Genomic DNA, 23,466 nt, shown 5'->3' on the forward strand with positions numbered 1-23,466 from the left:
GACTTACCGCACTGGCAGGGTGAGCAAGATCGTGCCCACGGTCCGAATCTATGGCCGGCGGCGTCTTGGTGCTTTTGAAGAGCAACTTCTAGACATCTTCATGAGTGGTTCCGAAGAGCCTCTCCAAAGTCTGGTGCTTCTCCGAATCAAAATCCCACAGAGGGTATGTTCGGCTCTGGCATGGGAGGATCCGGCGAACAAGCATCACCTGGATCACATTGACAAGCTTGATGTCTTTATCCACCATGCTCTTGACGCGCGTTTGCAGCGCTGTCAGTTCGTCCGACGAAGACCAGTCCAGGCCCTTCTTTAGCCAGGAGGTGAGCCGCATTGGAGCTCCTGACTTGAACTCTGGAGCCGTGGTCCAAGTGGCGTCACGAGGCTCTGTGATATAGAACCTCTGCTTCTGCCACTCCTTGACGGTCTCCACAAACGTACCTTTGGGCCATGTGACGTTGGGCATCTTGCTCACCATGGCTCCTCCGCACTCCGCGTGTTGGCCATCTACCACCTTCGGCTTCATGTTGAAGATCTTGAGCCACAGCCCGAAGTGGGGCTGGATGCGGAGGAAAGCCTCGCACACGACGATGAACGCCGAGATGTTGAGGAAGGAGTTCGGGGCCAGATCATGAAAATCTAGCCCGTAATAGAACATCAGCCCGCGGACGAAAGGGTGGAGTGGAAACCCTAGCCCGCGGACGAAATGAGGGAGGAACACCACCCTCTCATTGGGCTTCGGTGTGGGGACGACTTGCCCCTTGGCTGGAAGCCGGTGGGCGATTTCTTTCGCCAGATACCCGACCCCCCGAAGCTTGATGATGTCCTTCTCCTTGACAGAGGAGGCCATCCATTTGCCTTGCCCTCCAGATCCGGACATGGTGAAATGCTTTCTTGGGGTAGAAAAGGCAAGAACCTGGGCGCTGGAGCTCGAGAACAGAAGGGCAGAGAGAGAGGGAGAAGGCGTGGGTGAAGAAAGGTAGTCCTTATCCCCTTATAAAGGTAGTAAATATCAAGCGCCTCCCCACTCGCCTTAAAACTCGACTATTCCCAAGGGCCGTGCAGACGGCACGATTGGGTTACCCACACTCGTATTGATGAAAATCCCGCAATAAGGGGACACGATCTCTGCTTTGACAAGACGTGCCAATGGAAACCGCATCTCGAAACGCAGAACGGCAAACGAAAACGGTTCAAAATAATGACCGGGTGGATGTGATGTCACATTACGAAAAGGTTGTCGGCGGATTAGACTCATGGAATATTATACTCTCTGCGGCTGTGTGTGGTGTTTCTGTTACAGGCCCGGATACATTCTTCGCGTCCGAAGACCATCTTGGAGTTCGAAAAAGGGAACCTGCCTTGCAATGCCGAAGACGATTTGCGTGCCGGACACCTCGACATTGAAGCCTGGTTCATGGGCTACTGAGGGAGTCCTAGATTAAGGGGTCCTCAGGCGTCCGGCCTGTTAGCCATGGGCCGGACTGATTGGCTGTGAAGACCGAAGACTTCACCCGTGTCCGGATGGGACTCTCCTTGGCGTGGAAGGCAAGCTTAGCGACCAAATATGAAGATTTCCTTTCTCTGTAACCGACCTTGTGTAACCCTAGATCTCTCCGGTGTCTATATAAACCGGAGGGCTTAGTCCGGATCGGGATACTCATTATCATAGTCATACAAGCTAGACTTTTAGGGTTTAGCCATTACGATCTCGTGGTAGATCAACTCTTGTAATACTCATATTCATCATGATCAATCAAGCAGGAAGTAGGGTATTACCTCCATAGAGAGGGCCCGAACCTGGGTAAACATTGTGTCCCCCGTTTCCTGTTACCATTGATACTAGACGCACAGTTCGGGACCCACTACCCGAGATCCGCCGGTTTTGACACCGACACCCCTCTCTCTGGTCCCATGTCGCCGTCGCTGGTGGCCATGAGGGCGCCGGGGTGCGCCACGGCGGCGGCCGCGCCTGCCCTAGATCTAGTCTCCCCTCCGTTTGCTAGTGGGCCATGTGGGGGGCTGGATCTTGGGCTTCCTGGCCTGCTCGTGTGTGGTCGGCCCTCTCCCTCCCTCTGTCTTCTGTGGACGACTTCCCCCTTCCCCCTCGTGGGCCCTGGGCTGTTCCCTTGGTCACTGCTCCACCCCCCTCTCGGCCCAGTTGGCCTGCCAGGCCCATGCAGGGCTGGCCCGGACGGGCTATTTATGGGTGCCGGTGGCTCCGTCCCCCCTCCTAGGGTTTCCGGCTTCCGCTGCGGATCTGCGTAGACATAGAGCTCCCATCCGCCGCCTCGTCAGATCCACCCACCCCCTCCCCTCCTCCTCTTCTTCGCGGCGGCCCTCGCCATGGACAAATCCAAGGGCTCTTCTAGTGATACTGTGTCTGGTAGTAAGCGCCGGCGCGAGGAGTCGCCGGGCTCGGGGATCGATCTGGAGCTCGAAGCTTCCCTTCGTTCCTAGCTGGAGGCGGAGCAGGTGGCTCGTGAGCAGGTGGCTCGTGAGCAGGTGGCTCGCGACCGTGAGGCATGGGCTGCTGGTCCGGAATGGCTCCAGTGTGCGGATCGCGAGCGCGCATCGCCTGGATCTGGCCCTCAGGGCTCTGGATCTGGGCAGACGGGGCCTCCGGCGCTGGATCCATGGGAGGCGGCGGCCCTCTTCGTCGGGGGCTCATCCGGCCCTTGGCTCGGGTCGTGGTTCGTCTGCTCCGGTGCGGCAGCCCCCTCGTCCCGCTGCTGCTGGGGTTGGTTCTCGCCCGCCCCCGCAGTCCTTCTCTGGTCCGGCTCGGCGTCCCCCTGGTCCTCCCCATGGCTCATCCCCGTCGGGCTTGGGGAATGGTATCCTGCCTCCCCCTCCGCCTCCTCCGCTGCATCGCCCAAACGTCTCTGCCCCGAGCAACCCCTCTGCTCTCACCTGCTTTGCGTGCCACCAACCCAGGCATTTCCAGTCAAGATGCACTAACCCACCTTTCTGCCTGATCTGCTGCTCTGAAGGCCATCTCACTGTCAACTGCCAGAATCGCCTGAAACCTCCATCTTTTGTCCACTTTGGGACGGGTCTCCCTGGATGCTCTTTCTTTGCTCTGGACTGAGATCTTCCTCTGGTGGTGGCGCCCCCTCCCTCTCCAACGCTGCCATTGTGACTGTACAAGGCCAGAAAATCTCTCCCCCAACTCTGCTCGAAGGGCTACGGATCTGGGATGAAGAAGGATGAGACTGACAAGTGAATCAGCTCTCAGATTTTGAGTTCTCCGTCGTCTTCCCCTCTAAAGAATGCATTCGCATGATCGCGTCCTGCACAAGCTTCACTCTCCCTCTCAACCAGTTGGTGGTGTCGGTGAAGGCTGCTTCTTGTGGTGTCAAAGCTGTGGGGCCGCTCTCTCAGATGTGGGTGCTCGGGGATGATGTCCCAGTGGGCCTCCGCTCGACCTCTTTTCTGATGGCGTTTGGTGCTCTGATCGGCAAACCTGTGGAGGTGGATACTGATTCTTTGGATAAGATTGGCCCGGTTCGGATCAAGATTTGGTGCGTGGATCCGATTTGTGTTCGTGGTTCTATTGATGTGTTCCCCTCTCCTGATGGTGTTACGCTGCGGGTTGAGGGAGACGAGGCGTTCCACCCCCACCTCCCCCTCCTTCCAACCCTGCGGATCCGGACAAACATGACAAGAATGGTGGTGGTTCAACGGGTGGGCAGAACCCGAGCGGGGGCTCTGAGCCGCATTTCACTCAGTCGGAATGGGATGGGCTGGAAGAACCTGTGCGTGAATTATTCAAATCCAATGCTCCTGTCGACAAGGCTCCCAGAGAGGAGATGGCTGCTCCTGCTCATGTGTCCCTGGCGCCATCTGCGGAGGGGCTGCTGCACAAGGGCCCCACGGCCACGGCCACTCCCATCTCGGGAGTTTGCTCCAACCTCCCAGCCCGTCCGTTCTCTCCCACCCACTCGGACATTGAGGATCTGCCTCCTTCACCCCTACGGTCTGCTGACATGTCCCAGTCTAAGAGAAATAAGAAATCGACGGTGCGGAAATACTTAGCGACAAGCAGGGCCTCCTCGAGTTCCAAACAGTCAATGACGGGCATCTGCCATCGCCTGGATAAGAATTTGGGGTCGGCTTCTCGTTCGGGCCTTGCTTCGGCCTCTCCCGTGGCCCGTTCGGCTTCGATCCGGTCGCCTACCTCCACGGCTCGCAAGGGCAGGCGGCTGCGGGACGCTGGTGAATTGGTGGTGTTGCGGGCGGAATGTCGCGCAGCGGCTAAGGATCTCCCCCCAGGTACAACATCCAGCCCGATCCCCCCTCCTTCCCCGATTCGGCTTGTTTTACCTTCCTTGTCCTGATGATCACCTGTTAAATATCATGACCGATGTGGGAGTGTCTATTGATCCCGAGCAGGGGCCACCTTCTCTCCTCCTCTCTACTATTAGGGCCAATGAGATGGCTCAGGCAGCCATAGCTAAGGCCAAAGAGGCCGTTGCCTCTGCGGCTACGGCTGATCTGTGTCCAGGGGGGCGGGTGGTTTGGAGGTTGGTAGTGGCCAACCCCAGCGTAACACATCTAGAAGGGGCAAATCCAAGCGATCCAAACCCTGCGCTGCCCCTAGCAGGTCGAGTCTTCGCATAAAAAATCTCTCTTACAAATGAAAGCTCTATTCTGAAACATTAGAGGTTTTGGCGCTAGGGGGAGCCGAGACCAAATTAGAGATGTTGTTCGTGGTGATAATATTGACATAGTAGGGCTGGTCAAAACTTTCAAAGAATCTTTCTCCCCTAATGAAATTTCTGCGATTGCGGGCATGGATAGGTTTGATTGGCATGTCCTGCCATCTTCTGTTCACTCGGGAGGGATTCTGATTGGTTCTAAACGGGATGTGTTTGATTTTGTGGCTTTTGATCATGGGATTTTCTGGGCAAGTATTGTCGTGTATCACAGGTCTCTTAACACTTTGTGGGAATTCATGGTTGTATATGGCCCAGCAGATGACTCGCTTGCCTCCCTTTTTCTGGACGAACTCTCTGCTAAGATCGAGGCTTGTACTATTCCGATCGTTATCAGAGGCGATTTTAACCTTCTTTGCACCCCCTCGGATAAGAGTAACTTCAATTTCTCCTGGCCTTTGGCAAACACTTTCAATGATTTCATTAGCAACTGTGCAATTCACGAGCTACCCAGGGTAGGGGCCCGTTTCACCTGGTCTAATCACCAGGCCATCCCGATCCGGTCGGTGCTGGACCAGGTGTTCATCTGCTCCAGGTGGGACTCCTTATTTCCTCGTGCCTCCCTTTATGCTAAAGTCAATGTGGGCTCCGATCATACCCCACTCCTTCTTTATGCTGGGTTGCAGCAATCTAGGCCCTCCTCCAGCTTCTAGTTTGATGCTTCTTGGCTTCTTGTGGAGGGATTCGCAGATATGCTGGCTACTAAGATCGTTAACCTCTTAGCCTCCCAGACTCGCTCCTTTGGTCTTATGGATGACTGGCATAGATGCTCCTACGAGTTGCGTAAATTCCTTAGGGGTTGGTCATGTAATCATGCTGCGGAGGAACGTAGGGCGAAGAATGCGTTAGAGTCTCGGATTGTGGATCTTGAGCGGGCGGCTGACACCTTGGGCATCTCAGAAGCAGGTTGGTCTTTGCATTATAACCTCGAAGCCGCCTTGATGCAGTTGCATCAGTAAGCGGAAACTTATTGGCGCCAACGTGGCACTCTTAACTGGACTTTAAAAGGGGACTCTCCTACTGCCTACTTCTTTGCCATTGCCAATGGTTGCTACATTAACAGCCTTCTCATCAATGGTGTCCAGTCTTCGGACCAATCCCTAATCCTCTCTCATGTGGTGGAATTCTTCTCTTCTCTATTGGGGGCCAAGCTTGCTAGTGGCTTTTCTATCTCTCCCTCCCTGTGGGAGGATGCTATGAAAGTTTCGAACGAGGAAAATGAGGCCTTAATGATCCCCCTGTCAGATAAGGAAATTCGGGACATGGTTAATTCCGCCGATCCCAATGCTGCCTCCGGCCCTGATGGGTTCTCTATCCCCTTCTTCAAGAAAATCTGGCCGCAGTTGCGGTAGCTGGTCTGTCAAATCATTCAGGGTTTTTGTTTGGGCAATATTGACATCTCTCATCTCAACTATGCGCTGGTCACCCTTATCCCTAAAATTAAAGGTGCTGAGCTGATTTCCCAGTTTAGGCCAATTGCGTTGATTAACAATTTTGTGAAGTTCCCGGCTAAAGGCTTTGCGACTCGCCTTTCCCATGTCGCTCATAGAACTATCAATCCTTTCCAATCTGCTTTCATTAAAGGGTGCTTTATTCTGGACGGGATCCTGTGCCTTCACGAGATAGTGCATGACCTCAAATCTCATAAATCTAGAGCTGTTATCCTCAAACTAGATTTTGAGAAGGCCTATGACTCAGTCAGTTGGCCTTTCTTGAGGAAGGTTCTCTTGGCGAAAGGCTTCGACGGTGCCTACGTCCATCGAATCATGCAGCTAGTCTCGGGGGGCCACACTGCGATCTCTGTTAATGGTCATGTCAGTAATTTCTTTGCCAACGGCAGGGTGACCCTGCGTCCCCCGTTCTGTTTAACTTCGCCGCCGAAGCCTTCTCCCATATCTTATCTAGGGCTGCCCATCACGGTCATATATCTCCGGTTGTGTCTCATCTGATTCCGGCGGTGTTACCCACCTTCAATACGCCGATGACACTATCATTATGGTGGAATTGAACGATTCTTGCATTGCCCACCTTAAGTTCATTCTCCTCTGCTTTGAGGCCTTGTCGGGGCTGGAAATTAACTTCTCTAAGAGCAAGGTAATTGTCACCGGCGTTGATGACAATGAGGCTTTGAGGGTGGCGTGCCTCCTAAATTGTAAGCTTGGTCCCTTTCCCTTTAAATACCTGGGCCTCCCTATCTCGCGCGGATATGCTTCATTCGAAAGACTTTGCCCCTGCTGTCTCTAAGGTGGGTAATAGGGTGCTCCCCTGGCGTGGCAGGTATAATTCTGATGCTGGGAAAGTGGCTTTGACCAATGCTTGCTTATCTTCCTTCCTATGTTCCTAATGGGCTTTTACCTCCTCTCGGCTGGGATCCATGCGGGCTTTGATAAGCATAGAGGTGCGTTCTATTGGAATGCGGTAGATAATAGGCGGAAATATAGGCTTGTTAAGTGGCAACTCATGTGTAGGACAAAAAACCTTGGGGGGCTGGGCATCATTAACACTTCCGTCATGAACAAATGCCTGTTAGTCAAATGGTGGTGGAAGATCATGTCTAGTGGGGCCGATTCTTTATGGTATTCTATCCTCAAAGCCAAGTACTTCCCTCACTTTAGCCCGATGTTTGCGTTGGCTCGGCGTGGATCGCAATTCTGGAAGGATCTTATTCGGGTCCGCCCGCTTTTCCTCGAGCATGTTAAATTCATTGTAGGAGATAGTTCCTCGGTTCGTTTTTGGCTTGATTGGTGGTGCGGAGACTCACCTCTCTCTGTGAGCTTTCCTAACCTTTTTACTTATTGTTCTAACCCGAATATCTCCATCACGGAGCTGCCGGCTAATAACTGGGACCTGGCCTTCCGTCGTACCCTTTCTCCTGAAGAGTTGGAAGACTGGCAAACTCTCTCTGCCTTATTCCCCACGCTCTCGGAGGTTCCGGATTCGGTGGTTTGGCCTCTCACTGGCTCTGGCTGCTTCTCGGTCAAGTCTCTGTACTCTAAGGTTATTGGTGGCTCCCCTACAAATAGATTCTCTAATATCTAGCTGGCACGTGTGCCACCGAAGATCAAAATCTTCCTCTGGCAAGCTTTCAGAGGGCGCCTGTCGGTGTCAAAACCGACGGATCTCAGGTAGGGGGTCCCAAACTGTGCGTCTAAGGCGGATGGTAACAGGAGGCGGGGGACACAATGTTTACCCAGGTTCGGGCCCTCTCGATGAAGGTAATACCCTACTTCCTGCTTGATTGATCTTGATGATATGAGTATTACAAGAGTTGATCTACCACGAGATCGTAGAGGCTAAACCCTAGAAGCTAGCCTATGATTATGATTGTTGTTTTTGTCCTACGGACTAAACCCTCCGGTTTATATAGACACCGGAGGGAGCTAGGGTTACACAGAGTCGGTTACAAGGGAGGAGATCTACATATCTGAATTGCCAAGCTTGCTGTCCACGCAAAGGAGAGTCCCATCCGGACACGGGACGAAGTCTTCAATCTTGTATCTTCATAGTCCAACAGTCCGGCCAAAGCATATAGTCCGGCAGTCCGTGGACCCCCTAATCCAGGACTCCCTCAGTAGCCCCTGAACCAGGCTTCAATGACGATGAGTCTGGCACGCAGATTGTCTTCGGCATTGCAAGGCGGGTTCCTCCTCCGAATACTCCATAGAAGATTTTGAACACAAGGATCGTGTCCGGCTCTGCAAAACAAATTCCACATACCACCGCAGAGTGTATAATATTCCACAAATCTAATCTGCCGACAATTTTCATAGTGTGACATCACGGCATGGCCCGGTCATTATTCGAATTTTTCTCAACCAGCTACTGCACATATTGCGAGGCGATTTTCCTGGCACGTCTTGTTGAAGCAGAGATTGTGTCCCCTTATCATGGGATTCTCATCAATACGGGTGTGGGTAACCCAAACGCGCCATCAATCACGGCGCTTGGGGAATAAGCGAGTTCACCGGGCAAGTGGGGAGGCGCACAGTTTCTACCGCCCTTATAAAGGGACGAGGACTCCTCTTTTTCACCCACGCCTTATTCTTCCCTGCCCATCTATTCTCGCGCACTCGAGCTCCAGCGCCCAAGTTCGCATTTTCTCCGCAAAACCACTCCAAACATGTTCGGAGCGGGAGGCAAGTGGATGGTCTCCTCCGTGACGGAGCAGAACATTATGAAGCTCCGGGAAGCCGGATACCTGGCCGCAGACATCGCGCACCGGATCCCAGAGGCGGGGCATATCGTCCCTACTCTAGAACCCCACGAGAGGGTTGTATTCCTTACCCACTTCGTCCGCAGGCTGGGATTTCCCCTCCACCCATTTGTTCGCGGGCTCATGTTCTACTACGGGCTGGACTTTCATGATCTGGCCCCCAATTTCATCCTCAACATCTCGGCGTTTATCGTCGTGTGCGAGGCCTTCCTCCGCATCAAGCCCCACTTCGGCCTGTGGCTGAAGACCTTCAACGTGAAACCGAAGGTGGTGGTCGGCCAGCAAGCGGAGTGCGGAGGCGCTATGGTGGGCAAAATGCCCAACGTCACCTGGCTCGAAGGCTCCTATGTGGAGACCGTGAAGGGGTGGCAATCGGGGTGGTTCTACATCACCGAGCCGCGCGACACCAACTGGGTGGCGGCCCCCAAATTTCGATCTGGCATCCCCATGCGGCTCACATCCTGGAAAGAGAAGGGCCTATCCTGGGGCTCATCGGTGGAGCTGACCGGACTCCAGAACTGTGTTAAAAACATGATAAGCAGGAAAATCAAGCTTGTCAACGTGGTCCAGGTCATGCTCTTCCACCGGATCCTCCCGTGTCAAAGACGGGCATTCAGTATGTGGGAGTTCGACCCGGCTAAGCACCAGACGCTGCGAGAGCTATTTGACACGACACACCAAGACATCTGGAAGGTGCTGTTCAAGTCCGCCGAGGTACCTCCACCCCTTACCGAGGATCACGGACTCAGCGCAAAGCGCCCTGCCAATCTGGTAAGCTCCTTATATCTCATAAGATGTTCCTTTTCCCAGTATAATCATGTGAGGGATCTGAACCTCCACGCCAATTAACAGGACTGGGTCGCGACAGCGGAGCGGATTGATTGTCCGGCCCCACTGCCCGAAGATCCAGCAAGGGCTCTCTTGACGGAGATGCTGGTTCCAGCGCCCTATGAGGCGCCGGAGAAGAAGGCCAAGAAGAAGGCCGCGGGGACCAGGAAAGGTCTCCGGCGCAAGGTTGTATCGGACTCATCATCCGATAACACCGAGGCGCCCTCCTCCCACGAAAACGAGGAGGAGGAAGAGGAAAGTTCTCCCCCCCAGCCGGGAGAGACAAGAAAAGGAAGGCCGCCCCATCTGGGGAGGCCGAAGGGTCCAAGAAGGGAAGGACCCTCCTGTCGGACTGCTCCACAGCGGCCGCTTTCAGCGACGAGGAGTGGTTACCCAGGGATAAGCCCTTGGCGAAGTCGTAAGTATCCGGATACCATAATAGTTCTGGTATATTTCGTTTTATTGCTTCTTATCATGCCAAACATGATCATGCAATCCATTCAAAGCCCATATCGACGTATCCTCTTCGGATGGATCTTTGGGCCCGTCGGTGATGAACAGCGATTTGCTCCCGATAGCCACCTCCCCCCGACCCATGGAAGACACTGAGGTGCTGTCTCAGAGGATACCGGACCAAGGGGAGATAGTTCTGGAGGCGCCCCAAGGCGACATTGCAGGGGCCGGGTGCGTGGGGGGTAAGACTCCCACGGGTTCTGATGACAGGGGCCGCAACAGGTTTGGCCCTCAGCCGGATACTGCACCGGAACCTCCAGTGGTTCTGGATTCTGACAGGCGACCCCTTGCTAAGGGGGGCGAGCCGTCTGTGCCGATGGCCTCTGTCCAACCAGAGGCATCGGACAACTTGCTGGAAGCACTTCGCGGCGCTTCCATTGACGAAGAGCACCGCGCCATCATGAGTGCGGTGGTCGAGAAAGTTCGGTCCGCCAAAAGCGGATTGACCGAAGCCTGTGCCAGCCTCCTAACAGGCTTTGAGGTAAGTAATCAAATTATGAGAAAATATCACAACATAGACAGTAGCCCCTGATGCTCTGTTTGGTGTTCGGAAAGAAAGGCCGAACAGAGGATCAAATAACAATCGCAGGAGTCTAATCAGAATATGTCTATGTGAATAAGCAGGCTTCGCAAAAAATACTAGTAATTCTGCGACAAAACCACTCATTCCTGGTAAGGCAAGCTGATGGCCGCTGCCGCTCATACTGCGGAGGTCGCCGGACTGAAGCGGGACCTTGAGCGGTCCGAGGAAGAGCTCGGCCTTACCAAGAGGCAGCTCGAAGAGAACAAAGGTAAGTGATACCCCGTTTTTATATTGATAAAGATAAAGTGGTTTGTAGATCATAGGATCATCATGAATTTTGATAGGGGCCACGGCCGAAGTGGCGGCCCTAAAGAAGGTGCTGTCCGAGGCCGAAGGCAGAGCGGCCAAGGAGCGCATCGAGCGCGAAAAGCAAGAGGCCCGGGTCAGCGAGGTCCAGCAAGAGCTCCAGGATTTCGTCAAGAAATACAACTCCTTGGAGCGCGACTCTAAGACGCAGGGGTCCGAGCTTGCGAAGGCCCTCGAGAACGCACAAAATGCCAAGGCCGAAGTCCAAAAGGCCCTCCAGGAGATTCAGCCGGTCAAGAAGATAGCGGCGGGTAAGGCATTCATTATGGAAAGCAAGCATGTGAAGGAAACTTTCCTTTTACTTACCCGAATTCGGAGCTCTCCAGGAGCGTTCGCAGATCTGCCCCGTAGCGTATCGGATGCCGCAGAGTTCTACCGGGCCGAGGAAGGGAGCTCGACGGAGAAGTTGTTCTGGTCTCAGTATACTAGGACCGAACATCCGATGCCCTTGAGCGACCAGCTGAAGCAACTGGTCGAGCTTCACAAGGCGGCCGAACTGGCCATGAAGGGTCTCATAGTCCGGATGTGGCCTGGCGAGCCCCTGCCCGGTAGCTACTTCGGCCTGGTAAAGCGGCTTGTGAATGCCTACCCGCGGCTCGAAGTCATAAAGCGGTCCATCTGCATTGAAGGTGCACGCAAGGCCTTTGCCCGTGCGAAAGTGCACTGGGCAAAGATGGATGCCGAAAAGCTGGTGAAGGAGGGGCCACCGGAGGGCAAGGAGCATCGCCACCTCGAAAAGTATTATGACAGTGTCCTGAAGGGTGCCCGCCTTGTGGCGGAGGAATGTGCTAAGGATGTAATATTTGAATGAATGTACTCATGTGATCCTGTGATATGAAACGAGTTCATGTGCGCTATGTAATGCTTGTTAATTTAAAATATTACCTTATGTGCGGCCGTTTATAAAATCTGAGAGTTGGCCAGTCGTCGGCTTCTGCCCCCATGTAACTAGTACTGAGGTGTTTGGGATAAACCTGATCACTCTTTGTCCCAGTTTTGGGTCCTTCGAAGGAGGTGTTCAGCACAACGAACCAGGCAATCGGACTATAAAGCTTTATCACTCTCACTTGGCCATAGAAGTCTACAATTTTAAATTTTGGCGAAGCCCCTAGTATTCGGAAGGCCGAACTTGGGGCGCTATGTACGCCTAAATCGGACAAGGCTGATTCCTCGCCCGAAGCGGAAAAAATCTTTAAGGATTTGAGACCTCTCGAACAACGACCATCTCTCGCCGCATCATGACAGTCAGTTTTCGGCTTTCTCTACTAAGGTGCTCACCCGAAAGAACCGGGTCACAATCGCAGTAGTTCTCCCAATGCTACCTTAGCCGATATAGCAGAACGTAAGGTACCAAAACATGGGAGCCGGGCAAACCCAACTATTGACCCAAGACATGATTCGGAGCTGATGCATATAATGCTATAAGTTCGGGGTGCCGCACTGTCGAAAGTGTTCGGACTTTTCATGCCGTGTTATGGGGTACACTGAAGCCCCTGGCGCACTGGACGTATCAGAATGTACGGGTGCAATTTGTCGTAAATAAACAGACAAGGAAAAAAGATGAAGAAATGTAATAACAAGCTAACGCTGTATATTATTATTTAAATGATACGTCAAAGCGTATGTGTACAAGTAGTGCAATAAGCGAAAAATAGGACTATTTGACATGTCCTATCCAAGGGCAAGCTGCGTGTGGGTATGCAAAACAGGTATAGCGATCGTTATCACAGACCACCTGGGGATTCCCTTGTACGTCAAAGCTTCTTGCTTCCTTGGTGTTTCCTTCCCATGACAGGTCCGATAATCAGATGATCGGAGAGGGCCTTCAGAGAATAGGGGCCTGAAAGGAAGAAAATGTTAAAGGTATACGGGTCCTGAAGCGGTCGAGCCGCATTGTGGGCCGTGCCGTAGCCGTGCCTCCGCCTATGCCCATGGTATCTTGAGTGCGTAATTATGTACGCGCGGCGCAAATTTCGCCGCTTGACTGGGACTGGGACGGAGGCCGAATTGCTAGGCGAGCTCTGAACGTGCCTGGTGATCCTGCTGCAGGGTACTCCGGACTCGCTTGAAGGTGTCCGGGGGCTTTTCGCCGAATTGGCGGTTTGCATCAGAAGGCTGCTTTGCACTCCTGCTATAAGGGCAGCGGTGTGCTCCTCCGTACGGAGCGAGCGTTCTATGTTTCCATTAACTGTTATAACCCCGCGAGGTCCTGGCATTTTGAGCTTGAGGTATGCATATTGAGGTACCGCGTTGAATCTGGCGAATGTGGTTCATCTGAGCAGTGCGTGATAGCCACTGCGGAAGGGGACGATATCGAAGATTAACTCCTCGCTTCGGAAGTTGCCCGGAGATCCGAAGACCACTTCCAGTGTGTTGAGCCCGTGCAACAGGCCTCTACACTTGGTATGGCACCTTTAAAGGTGGTTTTTGTGGGTCTGATCCTTGAGGGGTCTATGCCCATTTTGCGCACTGTATCCTGATAGAGCAGGTTCAGGCTGCTGCCACCATCCATAAGGACTCGAGTGAGGTGAAATCCGTCAATGATGGGGTGAAGGACCAATGCGGCAGAACCGCCATGACGGATACTGGTGGGGTGGTCCCTGCGATCGAACGTGATCGGACAAGAAGACCATGGGTTGAACTTTGGGGTGACTGGCTCCATCGCATAGATGCCCCTTAGTGCACGCTCCCGTTCCCGCTTGGGAATATAGGTTGCGTATATCATGTTCACCATTTTCACTTGGGGAGGAAATTTCTTTTGTCCTCCTGTGTTCGGCGGCCGGGGCTCCTCCTCCTCGTCACTATGCAGCCCCTTTTCCTTGTTTTCAACATTCAACTTGCCGGCTTGTTTGAACACCCAGCATTCTCTGTTGGTGTGGTTGGCTGGTTTATCGGGGGTGCCGTGAATTTGACACGAGCGATCGAGTATGCGGTCCAAACTGGACGGGCCCGGATTGCTTCTTTTGAACGGCTTTTTTCGCTGACCGGATTTAGAGCCACTGAATCCGGCATTAACTACCGTGTCTTCGGCGTTGTCGCCGTTGTTGCGGCGCTTGTGTCTGTTGCGGCGCGGCCTTCCGTTGCTATCTTTGGCATCTGAATTGCCAGGGTTTCTTGATGTGTTGTTGCTGCGAGCCAGCCAGCTGTCCCCGCCCGCACAAAAGCGGGTCATGAGTGTCGTGAGGGCTGCCATGGACTTTGGCTTCTCTTGGCCGAGGTGTCGGGCGAGCCACTCGTCGCGGATGTTATGCTTAAATGCCGCTAAGGTGTCGGCATCCGGACAGTCGACAATTTGGTTCTTTTTAGTTAGGAACCGAGTCCAGAATTTCCTGGCTGATTCCCCCGGCTATTGGGTTATGTGACTCAAGTCATCGGCATCCGGTGGTCGCACATAAGTGCCCTGGAAGTTGTCAAGGAATGCGTCTTCCAAATTCTCAAAACTGCCAATGGAGTTTGCTGGCAGGCTATTCAGCCAATGCCGAGCCGGCCCTTTGAGTGTTAGTGGGAGGTACTTGATGGCATGTAGATCGTCACCGCGAGCCATGTGGATGTGGAGGAGGAAATCTTCAATCCATACTGCAGGGTCTGTTGTACCATCATATGATTCAATGTTCACGGGTTTAAAACCTTCTGGGAATTCGTGATCCATTACTTCATCAGTGAAGCATAGGGGGTGTGCGGCGCCTCTGTGCCGGGCTATGTCGCGACGCAATTCATACGAGTCTTGTCTGCTGTATTCGGCCCTGCCGGATTTGCTTTTAGTATATCCGGCGTGACGGTCGTCGTCACGCGTTGGGGCGCGCCCCCGTGATCCGTAGATCGATCTTGCATGTCCTGCTTTGTTTTCCAATACGTCTTGCAGGTCCTGCGTGTTACCCCGGGCCTTGGTATTTTTGTTTAACTGGCGACGGGGTGCGGGCTGGACTTCGGTCTGACATGCCGCTTTGTCTCGACCATGAGGTGGCCGGTCAGCCGCATCATACGCTGGAAGCGTAGGTTTTAATGCTTCCTCCTCAAGTTGGGGTAGCAACCTGCGCTTTGGGTAACTTTTGGTTGGGCGCTCGAGTTCGTATTCCTCGGCCGCCAGGACCTCGGTCCATCTATCTGCTAGCAGATCTTGATCAGCTTGAAGCTGTTGTTGCTTTTTCTTCAGGCTTTTTGCTGTGGCTATAAGCCGGTGCTTGAAGTGCTCCTGTTCGACGGGATCCTCAGGTACAATCAATTCTTCGTCACCGAGGCTCACCTCGTCTTCGGAGAGAGGCATATAATTGTCATCCTCTGATTCTTCGCCTGCTGCCTGTTCCTTAGGGCTAGCTTGCCCATCCTCCCGCTCGAAGCCTGGCTGGAGGGGATTGTCTTCGTCTTCGGCACTATCCGCAGCGTTATTGTCTCTTGTGCCAGTATGGCTTTTGCTATGGCGGGGCTTAGAGCGGCGCCGTTGACGCCGGTGCTTAGATTGCTTCTCGAGGGGAATATCCTCTGTTGCCTTATTGCCATCGCTTTCTTTGGGGGTGTTCACCATGTATATATCATATGATGAGGTGGCAGTCCAGCGCCCTGTGGGCGGTGGTTCCTGTTCTTCTCCTGCATCGTCGTCCATAAAGTCGATGTCTTCGGAGCCGAAATCAAGCATGTCGGTTAAGTCGTCGACAGTGGCTATTAAGTGGGTGGTGGGTCGGGAACGAATTTCTTCGTCGTCCGCTTCCCACTCGAGCCGGACATAGTTCGGCCAAGGGCCTCCTGACAAGGAGAGAGACCTTAATGAATTCAGCACGTCGCCCAGGGGCGAGTGCTGAAAGATATCCGCGGAGGAAAACTCCATGATCGGCGCCCAATCAGATTCGATAGGCACGGACGCAGGCGGTTCAGATCCCATGGCTGGGGACGAATCCAAGGGTCCGACAACACAGGTCTCGTAGGTGGTGAAGTCAGTATTCGGCTCTATCGCCGCTGAGTGTGCGGCCTTCGTGGCGGGGTCCATCCACCCATCCTCGGACGGCGCAATCTGCTCCGGATTGAGGGCCGGAGTAGCCACAGGTGTGATCTCCCGAACACCGTCCGACGGCAGAGCTAAGTCATGCTCGTCGTGACTGTGCGACGCACCTGACATGGGCTCAAATCCGTTGAAGATCAAGTCTCCGCAGAGGTCGGCGGTATAGTTTAAGTTTCCAAACCTGACCTGACGGCCAGGGGCGTAGCTCTCGATCTGCTCTAGATGGCCAAGCGAGTTGGCCCGCAGTACGAAGCCGCCGAATACGAAGATCTGTCTGGGGAGAAAAACCTCACCCTGGATCGCATCGTTGCCGATGATCGAAGGAGCCATCAAGCCTTTATCGTGACGGCACAGTGGAACTCTCAATGAAAGCACCAATGTCGGTGTCAAAACCGACAAATCTCGGGTAGGGGCTCCCGAACTGTGCGTCTAAGGCAGATGGTAATAGGAGGCGGGGGACACAATGTTTACCCAGGTTCGGGCCCTCTCGATGGAGGTAATACCCTACTTCCTGCTTGATTGATCTTGATGATATGAGTATTACAAGAGTTATCTACCACGAGATCGTAGAGGCTAAACCCTAGAAGCTAGCCTATGATTATGATTGTTGTTCTTGTCCTAGGGACTAAACCCTCCGGTTTATATAGACATCGGAGGGGGCTAGGGTTACACAGAGTCGGTTACAAGGGAGGAGATCTACATATCCGAATCGCCAAGCTTGTCGTCCACGCAAAGGAGAGTCCCATCTGGACACGGGACGAAGTCTTCAATCTTGTATCTTCATAGTCCAACAGTCCGGCCAAAGCATATAGTCCGGCAGTCCGAGGACCCCCTAATCCAGGACTCCTCGGCGCCTCCCTGTTGCCGATCAAATTCGCAAGAGGACTGGCCCGGGCTCGGAGTTCTGCTCTCTCTGCGGTGCTTTGGAAAACACGAACCATATATTCTTTCATTGTGTGCTTGCTAAGCTTGTTTGGAGCTGCGTTAGATCCTGGCTCCAGGTCATCTGGGACCCCTCCACCTTTACTGATCTGAGAGGTCTTGCCAATTCCTTGGCTGGCGTTACAAAGAGGGTTTTCTGGGTTGGTCTGGGTGCCATCTGTTGGTCGTTATGGACTACTAGGAACAAGCTGACGATCAAACATGTTTTTCCTGCTAAACCTGCTGACTGCCTATTTAAATCTTGTATCTTCTTGCAGCAGTGGAGATCATTGACTAAGCCGGAGGACCGGGATGCTCTTGATCTTCTCATATCTAAAGTTCGGGCCTCGGTGTTGTCTCTACCTGGGCAGGATCATGGTGTCTAGGAGTTTTGGAGCTCTGTCGACTAGTTGATGGCTATGTCGTTTATCTTTTCTCTGCCCTGCGTGCCGTGTGCTAGCAGGGTGCCATGTATCCCTCGTACTTTCGGGTTCTTTCGTGCCTACCCGTGTCTGGGTGTACTTGATGGTTCTTCGGTCCGTTCTCGGTGGTGTTGTCCTTTGACCCTGCCTTGTGGCTTTATTTATAAAGTCGGGCGTAGACCTTTTCTCTAAAAAAATATTTACTTCACAAAGTGTGGGCCGGACCTAACCGATCCCCTATATTCAACGAAGTAAAATTTTATTTTTTCTAAAGTTTGCAATTCTAGTATAAATTGCAACTACATATTAGCACACATATAGAAACTAAATATACATTTGAATGTTCAAGCAAGTCAGAATATAGTTTATAAACCGAATTCAAAGTTTGCAATCTGGATTATTCAAATTTAAACACGCTGAATGGTTCAAATGTAGCAAAAAGCATGTGGTAGAACAACTAGGACTCACTAAGACGCTGCGAATGATGCTCAACAAGATCTTGTTGGAGCTGAGCATGAACTTGACGGTTCTCGATCTTGCGATGCTCCTTAAGGAATGTCAATATCCTGTTCGTATCATACTCTGGCTCAACCGGAGTCCCGTTGGTGATGTACCGAAAGTTCTCTCTCGTCTTCAATGATCATATTATGCAATATGATGCAACAAGTCATGATCTGTCATAGAACCTTAGAGTCAGTACTCGGCAGGTCCACGGACAATTGCAAAGCACTTCTGAAGCACACCGAAGACTCTCTCAACATTTTTCCTAGTAGCTAGCTTCTTGACATTGGGCAAAGTGAATGTTTTTGTTACCTTTTGGATGCGGAATTGTTTTGATCAAGGTGGCTCATGGTGGATAGATGCCATCCGCAAGGTAGTAACCATCGAGTAGCTATGCCCGTTGACCGAGTAGTTCCAAGCAGGAGCTTCACCTTTAATAAGTCTAGAAAACAGCGGTGATCTCGACAGCACATTCAAGCCATTGTGAGAGTTAGGCAAACCAAAGAATGAATGGCATATCCAAAGATCCTTTGATGCAACTGCCTCAAGAATGATCGTTGGATCATTGCAGTGGCCATTGTACTGACCCTTCCACCCTGCAGGGTAATTCTTCCATGTCCAGTGCATACAGTCGAGTGATCCAAGCATCCCTGACCATCCTCTTGCTTCACTCCCAGTCATCAGCCTCTGGGTGTCTTCCTCGGTTGGTGCTCTCAAGTACTCCGGGCCAAAGACAGCGATCACTGCTTTAGTGAACCTTCGAGCAACCTCCAAGATTGTGTCTTCACCAATGCGGACATAGTCATCGATTGCATCGGCCGACCACCCATATGCCAAGACTCGAACAACCACAATGCATTTCATCGGAGGGCTTGCACTTATCTCTCCACATGCATTTCTCCGAAGCTTGAACAAATCATCATATCTCTCAACGGCTTTTGCAATAGTCAGAAAAAGACTTGTGTGCATCTGAAAGCGCCGACGAAAGTACTTCTCCGGATAGGTTGGCTCTGGGTTAAATTAGTCTCTCATGATCTTTGCACGACCATCTGCTCTACCACGGTTGATGTGTATGATGGGGAACGTAGCAGAAATTCAAAAAATTTCTACGCATCACCAAGATCAATCTATGGAGTAATCTAGCAACGAGGGAAGGGGAGTGCATCTACATACCCTTGTAGATCGCGAGCGGAAGCGTTCAAGAGAACGGGGTTGATGGAGTCGTACTCGTCGTGATCCAAATCACCGATGATCCTAGCGCCGAACGGACGGCACCTCCGCGTTCAACACACATACGAAGCAGCGACGTCTCCTCCTTCTTGATCCAGCAAGGGGGAAGGAGAGGTTGACAGAGATCCAGCAGCACGACGGCATGGTGGTGGAAGTAGCGGGATCCCGGCAGGGCTTCGTCAAGCGCAGGCGGGGAGGAAGAGGTGTCATGGGAGGGAGAGGGAGGCGCCAGGGCTTAGCGTTTGCTGCCCTCCCTCCCCCCACTATATATAGGGCCAAGGGAGAGGGGGGGGGGGGCGCAGCCTTGGCCCTTCCTCCAAGGAAGGGTGCGGCCAGGGAGGAGTCCTTCCTCCCCAAGGCACCTCGGAGGTGCCTTCCCCCTTTAGGACTCTCCCTTTTTTCTTATCTCTTGGCGCATGGGCCTTTTGGGGCTGGTGCCCTTGGCCCATATAGGCCAAGGCGCACCCCCTACAGCCCATGTGCCCCCCCCGGGGCTGGTGGACCCCTTGGTGGACCCCCGGACCCCTTTCGGCACTCCCGGTACAATACCGATAAAGTGCGAAACTTTTCCGGCGACCAAAATAAGACTTCCCATATATAAATCTTTACCTCCGGACCATTCCGGAACTCCTCGTGACGTCCGGGATCTCATCCGGGACTCTGAACAACTTTCGGGTTACCGCATACTAATATCTCTATAACCCTAGTGTCACCGAACCTTAAGTGTGTAGACCCTACGGGTTCGGGAGACAGGCAGACATGACCGAGACGACTCTCCGGTCAATAACCAACAGCGGGATCTGGATACCCATGTTGGCTCCCACATGCTCCTCGATGATCTCATCGGATGAACCACGATGTTGAGGATTCAATCAATCCCGTATACAATTCCCTTTGTCTATCGGTATGTTACTTGCCCGAGATTCGATCGTCGGTATCCCGATACCTTGTTCAATCTCGTTACCGGCAAGTCTCTTTACTCGTTCCGTAACTCACATCATCCCGTGATCAACTCCTTGGTCACATTGTGCACATTATGATGATGTCCTACCGAGTGGGCCCAGAGATACCTCTCCGTTTACACGGAGTGACAAATCCCAGTCTCGATTCGTGCCAACCCAACAGACACTTTCGGAGATACCTGTAGTGCACCTTTATAGCCACCTAGTTACGTTGTGACGTTTGGTACACCCAAAGAATTCCTACGGTATCCGGGAGTTGCACAATCTCATGGTCTAAGGAAATGATACTTGGCATTAGAAAAGCTCTGAGCAAACGAACTACACGATCTTGTGCTAGGCTTAGGATTAGGTCTTGTCCATCACATCATTCTCCTAATGATGTGATCCCGTTATCAACGACATCCAATGTCCATGGTCAGGAAACTGTAACCATCTATTGATCAACGAGCTAGTCAACTAGAGGCTTACTAGGGACATGGTGTTGTGTATGTATCGACACATGTATCTGAGTTTCCTATCAATACAATTCTAGCATGGATAATAAACGATTATCATGAACAAGGAAATATAATAATAACCTATTTATTATTGCCTCTAGGGCATATTTCCAACAGTCTCCCACTTGCACTAGAGTCAATAATCTAGTTCACATCACCATGTGATTAACACTCATAGGTCACATCACCATGTGACCAACATCCAAAGAGTTTACTTGAGTCAACAATCTAGTTCACATCACTATGTGATTAAACTCAATGAGTATTGGTTTGATCATGTTATGCTTGTGAGAGAGGTTATTAGTCAACGGGTCTGAACCTTTCAGATCCGTGTGCTTTACGAATATCTATGTCATCTTGTGGATGCTACCACGCGCTATTTGGAGCCATTTCAAATAATTGCTCTACTATACGAATCCGTTTACTACTCAGAGTCATCCGGATTAGTGTCAAAGTTCGCATCGACGTAACCCTTTACGACGAACTCCTTTTCACCTCCATAATCGAGAAAATTCCTTAGTCCACTAGATACTAAGGATAAGTTCGACCGCTGTCATGTGATCTATTCCCGGATCACTATTGTACCCCTTGACCAACTCATGGCAAGGCACATTACATGTGCGGTACACAACATAGAATACTATAGAGCCTACGCCTAAAGCATAGGGGACGACCTTCGTCCTTTCTTTCTCTTCTGCTGTGGTCAGGTCTTGAGTCTTACTCAATACTCACACCTTGTAACACAGCCAAGAACTCCTTCTTTACTGATCTATTTTGAACTCTTTCAAAATCATGTCAAGGTGTGCGTTCTTTGAAAGTATCATCAGGCGTCTTGATCTATCTCTATAGATCTTGATGCCTATGTAAGCAGCTTTATCCAGGTCTTCCTTTAAAAACTCCTTTCAAACAACCCTTTATGCTTTCCAGAAATTTTACATCATTTCGGATCAACAATATGTCATTCACATATACTTATCAGAAATGTTGTAGCGCTCCCACTCACTTTATTGTAAATACAAGTTTCTAACAAACTTTGTATAAACCCAAAAACTTTGATCACTCCATCAAAGCGTATATTCTGACTCCGAGATGCTTGCTCTAGTCCATGGAAGGATCGCTGGAGCTAGCATACCTTTTAGCATCCTTAGGATCGACAAAACCTTTCTGATTGTATCACATACAACCTTTCCTTACGAAAACTGGTAAGGAAACTTGTTTTGACATCCATCTGCCAGATTTCATAAATGCAGCTAATGCTAACATGATTCCGACGGACTTAAGCATCGCTACGGATGAAAAAATCTCATCGTAGTCAACTCCTTGAACTTGTGGAAATACTCTTTGCCACAAGATGAGCTTCATAGACGGTAACATTACCGTCCACGTCCGTCTTCTTCTCAAAGATCCATTTATCTTGGATTTCATGGCTTCTAACCATTTGTCGGAATATGGGCCCACCATCGCTTCTCCATAGCTCGTAGGTTCATCGTTGTCCAACAACATGATTTCCAAGACAGGATTACGCATTACTCTGAAGTAGTACGCATCCTCGTCGTCCTACGTGGTTTGGTAGTGACTATCCGAAGTTTCATGATCACTATCATAAGCTTCCACTTCAATTGGTGTAGGTGCCACAGGAACAACTTCCAGTCCCTGCTACACACTAGTTGAAGTGACGGTTCAATAACCCTATCAAGTCTCCACCATCCTCCCACTCAATTCTTTCGAGAGAAACTTTTCCTCGAGAAAGGACTCGCTTCTAGAAGCAATTACTTTTGCTTCCAAATCTGAAATAGGAGGTATACCCAACTGTTTTTGGGTATTCTATGAAGATGCATTTATCCGCTTTGGGTTCGAGCTTATTAGCCTGAAACTTTTTCACATAAGCGTCGCAGCCCCAAACTTTTAAGAAACGACAACTTAGGTTTCTCTAAATGGTGTCGTCTCAACGGAATTTCGTGGTGCCCCTTTTAAAGTGAATGCGGTTGTCTCTAATGCCTAACCCATAAACGATAGTGGTAATTCGATAAGAAACATCATGGTACGCACCATATCCAATAGGGTGCAGCTATGATGTCCGGACACACCATCACACTATGGTGTTCCAGGCGGTATTAATTGTGAAACACTTTCCACAATGTCTTAATTGTGTGCCAAACTCGTAACTCAGATATCTCTATGATCATATCACAGACATTTTATCCTCTTGTCACGACGATCTTCAACTTCACTCTGAAATTACTTGAACCTTTCAATAATTCAGACTTGTGTTTCATCAAGTAAATATTCTCAGCATCTACTCAAATCATCTGTGAAGTAAGAACATAACGATATCCACTGCATGCCTCAGCACTCATTGGACTGCATACATCAAAATGTATTACTTCCAATAAGTTGCTCTCTTGTTCCATCTTACTGAAAACGAGGCCTTTCAGTCATCTTGCCCATGTGGTATGATTTGCATGTCTCAAGTGATTCAAAATCAAGTGAGTCCTATCGATCCATCTGCATGGAGTTTCTTCATGCACATATACCAATAGACATGGTTCGCATGTCTCAATCTTTTCAAAAAACGAGTGAGTCCAAAGATCCATCTACATGGAGCTTCTTCATGCGTTCTACACCAATATGACTCAAGTGGCAGTGCCACAAGTATGTGGTACTATCATTACTATTTTATATCTTTTGGCACGAACATGTGTATCACTACGATCGAGATTCATTTTAGGTGCAAGACCATTGAAGGTATTATTCAAATAAACAGAGTAACCATTATTCTCCTTAA

The 23,466-nt window shown here is 51.2% G+C and overlaps 1 protein-coding gene across 1 annotated transcript in view; it reads left to right on the top strand.

The window, feature by feature from the left end:
- The first annotated feature begins 3,276 nt into the window (after positions 1-3,276).
- LOC123159333 (uncharacterized) overlaps positions 3,277-23,466 on the top strand; it is a 31,186-nt gene continuing 10,996 nt past the window's right edge. The window contains exon 1 of the mRNA XM_044577160.1: positions 3,277-3,518. Within this exon, the coding sequence (XP_044433095.1) occupies positions 3,277-3,518 (242 nt within the window). The remainder of the gene's footprint in view (positions 3,519-23,466) is intronic.

This window comes from Triticum aestivum, chromosome 1D (genome assembly GCF_018294505.1).
Source record: "Triticum aestivum cultivar Chinese Spring chromosome 1D, IWGSC CS RefSeq v2.1, whole genome shotgun sequence".
In the NCBI taxonomy this organism is placed as follows: domain Eukaryota; kingdom Viridiplantae; phylum Streptophyta; class Magnoliopsida; order Poales; family Poaceae; genus Triticum; species Triticum aestivum.